Source organism: Medicago truncatula, chromosome 2 (assembly GCF_003473485.1).
Source record: "Medicago truncatula cultivar Jemalong A17 chromosome 2, MtrunA17r5.0-ANR, whole genome shotgun sequence".
In the NCBI taxonomy this organism is placed as follows: Eukaryota; Viridiplantae; Streptophyta; class Magnoliopsida; order Fabales; family Fabaceae; genus Medicago; species Medicago truncatula.
In genome coordinates, this window is record NC_053043.1 from 20,599,956 (window position 1) to 20,610,490 (window position 10,535).

General features: G+C 35.9%; 1 protein-coding gene across 1 annotated transcript; it reads right to left on the reverse strand.

Moving 5' to 3' along the window:
- Positions 1-276: 276 nt before the first annotated feature.
- On the reverse strand, positions 277-1,859 carry LOC25486649 (UDP-glycosyltransferase 43). The gene has a single exon (XM_013608268.3). It carries the CDS (start codon positions 1,800-1,802, stop codon positions 408-410), a length of 1,395 nt encoding a protein of 464 aa, XP_013463722.1. The 5' UTR covers positions 1,803-1,859; the 3' UTR covers positions 277-407.
- Between the last annotated feature and the right edge of the window lie 8,676 nt (positions 1,860-10,535).

Genomic DNA, 10,535 nt, shown 5'->3' on the forward strand with positions numbered 1-10,535 from the left:
AGATAAAACTTCGGTAGAGTTGAGACACAAATATACGTTTGTTTTGTTTTTTTGTTGAAACAATGCTTATTGAGCACATGTCTAAGTTGTGAGGACTAATACTACCATGAATTTCTACTTAATTGATCTATTTAATTTATGACTATGTTTATGTGGTCGAACGTATTATATACTGATCAAAGTTGTGTCTATATCACTTCGAAACAGAGCTGCATTTTTTTCATAGTGAACAAATTGTTTCATTCATTCATTTGGAGAAACAGTACAAAAGGCTTATTCAGTTTTCATAGAGGCATTATCAATCTAGCTTTGGTTTCAAAGCCATAAGCTAAACCTACAAGATACAAAGTTCTATTGATATATCTAATATCTTTTTTTAATTAAATGATATATCTAATATGGGTTGATCATTTTGTCAATTCTTGAATCAGAGACATAAGGTTGGTATAAGATGATCCATTCTCCATCAAACTAACCTTACACTTTTCACTCATTTCTTTTACCTTCCTCCTAATCTCATCACTATTGTTCATCAAGGTACTAACACCATTCTTAACTTCTTCTGCCAACACCAGATCCCCACCCACCCTATAATCCAGCCTAATCTCCACTGCTAATCCCAATTCCCTAACCATCTGGAATGCATTCATTTGTTGCTCTGCATAGACCGGCCACGTGGCAATTGGCACACCAAACCACAAACTCTCTAAAATCGAGTTCCAACCACAATGCGACACGAATCCACCCACTGCCTTGTGGGCCAGTACCTTGGCTTGTGGGACCCATCCACATACTATACCCATTCCCACAGTCCGCTCCAAAAACCCATCCGGTAGAACATTCTCGTAACTCGCATAGTCTCTCGGGTCTGCTAATTGGGCCTTCGGAGGTCCACGTAAAGCCCATAAAAATCTAATCCCAACCCGTTCAAGTCCAATAGCAATTTCCTGTACTTGTTTTACTTTTAGACTACCCAAGCTACCAAAGCAAAGAAAAACCACAGACCCAACAGACTGCAAATCTAACCACTCCATGATATAATTATACTGGACTGGGTTTGGGTCCCATTGGACCGGTCCAACAAGGTCGAGAACCGGTCCAATTGGGTAAACAGGTGGAAGCTGCAAATCCTTGTAAAGTGATTGTAGAGCATAAGGTTCAAGCTCTTGTAATGTATTTACCACAATACCCTTTGTTTCTCTGTACCTCCTTGCATGGTATGAAACCCACGAATAACCGTCTTCTTCAGTTTTCGTGTCCAAAACCAAGTCAGGCAAAACAAGTTTCGGAAGCAAGTTTTGGAAAGTCGGAATTTCAAATTCATTTTCCAATTCAACTGATTTGAGTCGCGGAATGTGGAGCGTGAATCCCAGAAAACTCGCAGGCGATGCAAAGAAGAGGTAGCAAGGTACGAATATCTCATTCGCAACATCGATGATGGTGGTGGAGAACATGTCAACAAACAAAGCAACGAGCGAGTTGGTTTTTGTGAGATTGAGGAGTGTGTTTTTGATGTTGTTTTTGTGTTTTTGTATGAGGAGGGATATGTAAGCGATTAAGGATTGGTATTGATCGGGTGTGGGAGGGTCTATGGTAGGGAGGTGGATGAAACGGAGATTAGCAGCGGAGGAAGGACGTGATTGGAGGTAAGTGTTAACGAGTGGTAGCTTTGGTATGGTGATGATGAGAATGGTTGGAGAGAGTTGAGGGTAGTGTTTGGTTAGATGGTTAGCAAATTCAACTGTGGGAACCATGTTTCCAATGGTTGGTGTTGAGATGAAAACTACCTCAAATTTAGTCATGATGATTAAAGAGGGAAAGAGTCACTACTACGGTCTTCCAAAAGATTGGAATGATATGGATTGTGTGATCTTGTGGTATGAAATATGCATATTTTGATTGATATATAATAGCAAGGAAGGGCGATAATGGGCAATTAGTAAACATTGAGGGGTAGTAATGTATTATTATGATGGACTTGAAAATGTTATATTTTGGAGTTTAGTTAGGTACATCAATCATAGAGAACGGTGGGACAAATGCATAGAATTTTGTAAAACTACATTATCAAGAAGATGTGTAGAGTGTGACTTGTCTTTGTTCTTACGCTTAAGTTGCAATAGACTTTGCTCACAATAAACCAAGCAATTAGTAATAACATTAACACAAGGCTTACCAAATGTGTGATAGGAAATTAAAGTGCAAACAAGATGTCAAACCAGTAAATGTACAAAACTAATGATATGAAAACATTGTGTACGTAACATTGAATATACCAAAATTCACGACCATCAGCCATGAAAACAAATGTAAAAAGGGAAATGCTAACCGATGCTAAAGGGTTATTATGCTAAAGGGTTGGAAACAACGTGTGACTGGTTGTTGATATAGCTGATCCCGGATTAAATCTCACATTGAAAGAAAAGCTACGATTTTGCCCGCAAGAATAGCTATAATCTCAACTGATAAAAATGCCGGAATTGCTAGACCAGACGCGGTGACCAAGGTCCGTACCCTGACTCCTCTATTTATGTGAGAGTTTTCAATACCTATTGTAATTTCGTCTATCCACAAAAATTAAAATAAAAACTACGATTGAAGTTGAACAACCTAATTTCATTCATATGCAGAAACTGTAATAAAGGCTTTTCCATCTTGCACAGAGGCATTACCACCCTTCACAGCTCATTGATTCCAAAGCAATCAGATAGTCATAGCAATGACATGATGGAAAACCAGTTTGCAGTCATTGATTCAAAAATGCAAATGGTATGCTATCAGTTATAACATTAGTCAAATGCAAACTAAACGTCCGAAAGCAATTGTAAAAGGAAAACAAAATGCAAACTAAACGTCCAATCCACCCTACCATTATCCACGGTGTAGAAGACCAACTTGTTACTTATAAGCAGAACAACATGATTTTCAAGAATGAGCACTGGTTTAATACAAGAAAGTGTGTGTTGTGCATGATTCTGTAACTGCTCTAGAGTTTCTTACACGCAACAGTACAATTCTTAACAAAAAGATTACAATGAAAGAAAGAAACAAGGATATGCTTCTCCCAAGATTTCAAGAACTTGGTATCTCCCTCCCAATAACCACTAAAATAACTTCAAGATAACAATGTCTTTCCCAATATAAACAAACACAACTAAAAATGAACTGACACAATTAATTAACATAAGTGCTCCTGGTAATATAATAACTGGGACTAGCATAAAAAATGTGTGATTATATTTATAATTTACAACAATATGCATACAAAATTAAATGACAGACCATATGTTTGAGACCACTATGCAGTCATCAGTAAATAGAGTTCCAAAATACCAAACTGATTAAATTTATATATTTCAAAAATGCCAAACCAGTTATAACAAAAATACTATCTGTAAATAGAGTTGAAACAAAATTCACAAAGAGAACAAAAAAGCAATGTAAGCAAAACCTTGAAGACTCCACTCCTCAAATGTGTATTCAAAATTTTAGTGATACGAGACTCTCGTGATAAATATGAGGATACAAATAATAACTACCTGGAAGGCAATCTAATCTATCATTATTTAAGTTATATATGAAAAATTTGGTATATGTTCTCAGCAGGACATAACTATTTTCAGACATGAACAAGGGTTGAATAAAAGAAGGTCGGAATTGTAAGCATTGCAATATCTTGTCAAGAGGGATCATCATCAATCTAGTCCATGACTCAGCAACTCCATATTTTTTCATTAACCAAAAATCCCAATGAGTATTATTGGACTCAAAACATACACAAAGACAGTTACTCAACACATCCAGCACACAGTTGCTGCGGACATTGACACCATCAGGTTCAGGCAGCAACACTTCCTTATAAGTCTCATTTGCAAGATCAAAAGAAAGAATCACGTCTCCGTTAGGACTGCAACGGCTGCCTACCCAATTCAGAGTGCCACTCACAAAGCTCCCTGAGAATGAAAATCTACCGACAGGAAAAGGGAAATTCGGAATAGTTGTCCAAGAATTTTCACCAAAAGTATGAATTTGTGTCACTTGTCCCCCAAATCCATTAGCCAGAACTGCTAGCAACTTGTATTTGTCATGCACATGATCATAGCCAAAGCCATCATATGTGATCCATTTATCATCATCATAACAATCAAGGGTTGGAGATTTTTTGGATTTCCATTCGATAGAAGGGTTCAACAGTCTAACATAACCTTTATTGACAGAAAATAGACACAACAACCCATTGCATGAACCAAGAATACGATACTTGTGTTCCATGCTGAACTCAATTTCTTTAGGAGGCTCTGGTAGGTTTTCGAATAATGGCTTCACAGCGATAAATGTGATTCTGTATTGCTCACTAGCCGGGGAATAGAAAAATAGTTGATGGGTTATGGTTGGATCCACGATTAAGTTCCGAAGGTGAGTTTGTGCAAATTGAGGATCGGAGATTAGGGTTTTCCATGATTTACACACGCTCTGGAATTGGAGGAGGGTTTTCACCGGAAGCCTCGAGAGGATTTCAAAGACAAGTTCATCCAGCAAGAATGGTTGCCGGTGAAGTAAACTATCACCAGTAGGAGAATGGTTGCCGGTGTCGTTTTCTTCTTCACCCATTGAAATTGAGACTCGTGTAGAACACAATGATTATGCCTCCGAAGTGTTGAAGAATTTTTAACTGGTATTTTGACCTAGGATTATAATAGTTTTTTTTGGCTTTCGGTCTCCTTATTTTCACAATTTTATAAAATTGGTTCCCCTATTTTCATTTTCGCCAGTTTTGGTCCCGTCATCAAATATTTTGTCAAAAATTACAATGATATACCATATTTTAAATGAATTTTTTAAGGAAACTATCTTGCGATTTCATCGATATTGATTTTTTCCATCTTTATATCATATACTACGACATTTAAAACATATCACATCACCTTTTTTTAGTTCAAAAATATGATGGAGGGTTCAAAACTATCAATTTTGAAAATAGGGGGACAAAAACTGCAATTAAGACTTTATTTTTAGGGAATTTATAGTAGTAGTTTTAAAAGTTTTTGCGATCTGATTTGATTTGTAGATTTTTTTAATTTTGGTTCTTGTTACAATTTTGTTATAGGTTACGCTTGTGCCTTTTGTCCCTTAATGACCATTTTCAAGTAAAATTTTCTCTGTTTTTCAGTTAAATTTTTAGCCCAACTTGTTCACCTACATATAATTGGCTCTACTCATTTCACAAACTATTAAATCAATTTGTAAAATCACTCTAAAGTCTTTACTCTCTCTTTTCTATAAACTTCTTTACATTATACACTTTTTCTAATAACACTTGTGGGATTTGAGATCAACATTGTTAGGGTGCTATAAGAAAATTATGTTGGAGCAAAATTGGTTTGTGTACAATTCCTCTATGGTTTTGATGATAGCAAAGTACAAAAGAAAAATTAGATATGTTAATATAAGTTCAAGTGTGCAGGACCATAAATTAATTTTGGCTTAAATATGTAAAACGTCCCTGTAATTTCGCGTGTTTTTGCAAATCGTCCCTGTATCTTTTTTTGTTTCAAAATCATCCTTGTAAGTTACTAGCCGTTTGCAATTCGTCCCTCCTGTTAACTCCCGTTACAAAAACGTTGTGGTGGCAGACGGAGACACACGCGGCGAAGTGTGAGTTGGCAAAAGCTTGCTTATGTGTCAAGAGAGATGATGAGTGGTTAGAAAGGAGGGACAAAAACCAATAACGCAAAATTGCAGAGAGATGAAATTAAAAAAACGTACATTTTGTTCATTCCTCTCCCTCTATTTTTTCTTCTTCATCTCCAACCCCAATTAAAACTCTACCATCTTAAGCATTAACATATTTTAGTCTGCAAGTACCAAGCATTACTCACATGTTAAACCACAATATGAACATAAATAAACCCATTTTTCCCATTTAGTGTTAAACCCAAACCCAAAAATTCATAAATCCTCAAAGAAGACAGATCCAAAAGCACCTTTTTGTTCATGCAACAACTAAAAAATCCAACACATACACGTTTTAATTCATCCAAAAGGGTACTCGATTCAACAAGAAAAGGCAAATTTTGGAGGAGAAACTTGAAAGGAGAAATTGTGAGTAAGTGAGTTAACTAGAGATGGGTGAAAAGGAACCGTTTACTTGCAGGATTCGAGAATGTCCCACAAATTATTGACCCCCATTGTTGTAATGGAGAATGAGTGATTGTTCTACAGGTTTGAGAGGGATAATTTCAGAGTATCAAATCTCAAACGCTTGATCCAAAAATACACCTAGATGTGCAATGTTTCTTCTTCTCCTTTCCTTCCATGATTCTTTTTCTTGTTTCAATAGAAAAGAAAGAAAAAGAAGTAGATATTTGAAATTCGTTCAGCCATGTTTCTGTTGGTGATTCCCCATGTTACTTCTCTTTTTGAACCAATTCAACAACACACTCAGCTCACCCTTTTTTTCTATTCTTCACATGAAATCAAGGAATTCAAGTGCTATCATGAGCCTTTACCTAGTGTGATGTGTTCTTGATTTTGGGGAGAAAAACTAAGAATATGTTGATGCACTCTTATCATAAAAAATCCAACACATACACATTTTTAACTGGGGTTGGAGATGAAGAAATTGGGGTTGGAGATGAAGAAGAAAAAATAGAGGGAGAGGAATGAACTAATTTTTTTTTTTTTTAATTTCATCCCTCTGCAATTTTGCGCTTTTGGTTTTGGTCCCTCCTTTCTAGCCACTCATCATCTCTCTTGACACATAAGCAAGCTTTTGCCAACTCACACTTCACCACGTGTGTCTTCGTCTGCCACCACAACGTTTTTGTAACGGGAGTTAACGGGAGGGACGAATTGCAAACGATTGGCAACTTACAAGGATGATTTTGAAACAAAAAAAGATACAGAGACGATTTGCAAAAACACGCGAAATTACAGGGACGTTTTACATATTTAAGCCATTAAATTTTAACAAAGTTTGTACATGCATGAGAGCATCAGATGCAAAAGAGAAGCTCAAAGACTATGGTAGAAGATCTTAAGAAAGGTCAACCATTGGATGAGAAGAAATGATGCTACTCATAAGTTGAAGACTCTCATTGGACTCTCAAGAATAATCAAACTCAGAAGACCTCATCAGACTTGGAAGATCTCCATCAAACTTGGATTACCTCCATACTCAGAAGATATTGATGGACCCAGACTCCATGTCATATTTGTCCACTTCTGTAGCTGTCTCTATCAAAGTCTGATAGTCCAGTTTATCTTCTTCTTACCATGTGTATAAACAAACAATGAACTTCCTGATTCCTGATAGGGAAACCGACAAAACTAATTAGGAATATGAATTATTCCCAAAAAAAAATTATGAATATTTATGGCATGGAAATCTCAAAAGATATGGTCATATGATACTTTTATTTGAATAAATATAAACCTTTAGATCAAATAAAATCAACGGTTAATAAAATCAACAAATCCGTTGACACCTGATGTCAACAGATCCTATCTCTCTCTCTCTCTCTCTCTCTCTATATATATATATATATATATATAGTTGCCTCCACTCATTTCACAAACTATTGAATCAATTTGCAAAATCACTCTAAAGTCTTTACTCTCTCTTTTTAATTTCTTCAGATTAAATACTTTTTCTAAGAACACTTGAATGATTTGAGATCTAGTTTGTTAGGGTACTTTAGGAAAATTATAGGTTTGATTTCATTCATGGATCTTGATGGAGAATCGAGAATATAAAGCAAAACGAGTACTTTTCCCCTCCAAATGTAATTGTGGAGGTTGTTTCTCAATGTTGTAAAATTGACTCAAAATTGAAGTTTGGAATTTGTTATAATCGTAGCAGGATTCGGAAAATCGTAGTATGATTTTTGGACTAGTTTTTGGACTTCTGATTCTGGAAAAATCGTAGTACGATCTGGAAAAATCGCAGTACGATTTTACGCTGGTGCATAATAAAACGTAATTTTCAGCGTGCGATTTGTTCCAATTTTTGAGGGATTGCTTTTACTATAAATATAGACCTTGTATCAGATGAAACCTTGAGAGAGAGAGAGAGAGAGAGAGAGAGAGAGAGTAGACAGGGCTGAAAACAATGGTTTAGAAACAAAGAATAAACTAGGGTTTAGAGAGATTTCTCTAGCGGGAGGCACTATGGTTGTGATTGTTTTGGTTCACCTTGAACAAAACACTGTTAGGATTGAGTCTCTTGGTCACGGGAAGAGATTGAGACTTTGGGTAGAATTAGGTTTGGAGACTTATTCTTTTAACCCATTGATATCTCTTTTGTGAAGTTACTCATCATTATAGTGTAACGGAGTGGTTCTTGTAACGCCCCAATTTTATTTAATTATTATTGGTTGATTTAAAGTCTTTTTATATATGATTTTATATAATTATGTTGATTATGTGGTGTGTTATATTTTATTAAATGAGTTATTTTACTATTTAATAGAATAAGTGGGAATTTAGAATATTTGGAGTTCAAGGGGCTGATTTAGAAATAAGGAGAGTTGTGTGGGATTAAGTGGAAATAGAGGAAGTTGAATTAGGTTTAGAAAAGAAAAGGGAGAAGTTAGAAAGAGTCAGAGAAACTGTTTTCACGTACATCAGTTTTGGGAGAAAACAAGAGAAAGCAAGAGAACCAAGGGAGAGCCAGGTGAAGAGAATCAGAATTGTAGAGCTTTGTTCATCTGAATTAAGGTAAGGGTGAGGCTAACTTGCAATGATTTTAGTTTATATAATTCTGCATCTGTTTGGCAAAAGTTATGAATAAATTTGGTGAATAGGGAATTGGGGGTTAGGTTTTGGGAGTATGATTATTGGATTGAAAAGTGTAGAAACCATGGCAATTGTGTAAAGAATTGATGTTCAGGTGGTAGAATAATCATAGGTTAAGTTTTCTATCAAATTTGGGGTTTGGGTAGATGAAATTTGGTTTTTCTAGGTGAAAATTGTGAAGAAATCGTAACAGCAAGGGAAAAACTCGCTAGGAGTTCGCTATTAGCGAAACTCCCTGTAACTATTTCGCTATTAGCTCAGTTTTCGCCATTAGCGAAATTGACCAGTGACAGCATTCCCTGTTTTATGTTCTTGCGTCTGTTTCACATGTTTCTACTTTGAACTGGGTTTTGGTGTAAACATGAAAGCTGTAGATAATTTTGTTATCTTTCCAATGGCTTTGGTTTGACGTGAAAATGATTTTTGGTTTTTGAGTTATCATGAAAATACTCCAAGGAGGTCTTACTGAAATCTTATGAAAATTCAGCATAACCCTTTTTAAGTTAATCCAAAACTTACGGGATAATTCCAAGACTCAAGACTAGAAGTAATATGAGTTCAATTAAGGTGTCTAAGAGTATTTAACCCATGTTATGAGTAGACCCTTGAGGTAGGAGAGAAGTTATTCTTGATTATACAGAGATTCGGAGAGAATGTTTATAATGTTTAATGACGTCGACTTAGGTTGATGAACAAATGAGGAGATAGTTATATAATATGAAAGATTTTGATATGAGTCCTACTTGTTGTATATGATGGTTATTATTATTGTTGTCTCGCTGCTTGTTATTATATGTTGCTGTTGATTGAATATGATTTGCTGCTGATTGTTGGTGTATGCATAAATGCATTCAATTGGATTATACAAGATGTTGGTTTAGGTTGTAAGGCTGCAAGTTGTCGTTCTAAGTAACGGAGTCATAGGTTGTTGATGTTGACCAAGTTGGGGAGTAAGTCATAAGTTATTATGCACAGTCGTTGTCGTTGCCTATGTTGTCGTTGTCGTTGTCGTAGTTGAGTTGTATGTTGATATACACAAGTCGAGTCTTTTCATGATTAGGAAACCGTTGAGGGCTCATACCCTGAAATGCTTTGTCATTCAACCGTGGAGGGCTTATGCCCTGGAATGCCATGTCATTCAAATTGTTGGGGGCTTATGCCCCGGAATGCTTAGTCATTCAACACGATGGAAATGGTGTTACCTCGATGTTGTTGTTGTCGTCGTTGTTGATGGAGAATTTGTCGTCGTTGTCGTTGATTGTATTGTTGTCGTTGTTGTTGATGGAGAATTTGTCGTCGTTGTTGTTGATTGTATTGTTGTCGTTGTTGTAGAGGGAGTTGTTGTTATTGTTGTTGTCGTTGATTGAGTTGTTGTTGTCGTCGTTGGTTGATTTAGTAAGTGTTTTTAAAGATGAAGAAGTATGAATATTATTGTTGAATATATGCTGCTAATTATGTTATTTAATTAAGTTGATGATTTAAATAACTATTATTATTGTTTGTGAATCTCACCCCTTCTGCTTGGAATTGTTGCCCTTCGTATGGGTAACTTGCAGGTATTGAAGTATTTTAGAAGTGGTGGCTCAAGTGTCTTAGGGCTCTGATACATACGGGATGGGGAATTGTTGTCATGTTTTCATTCCTTATGTATCATTATGAACCCGTTGATGTTGATTTAATCTTTCAAGATATTTTGTTGAGGCCATGTGCCAAGGTGTTATTGGAAGTTGTTTTAACAT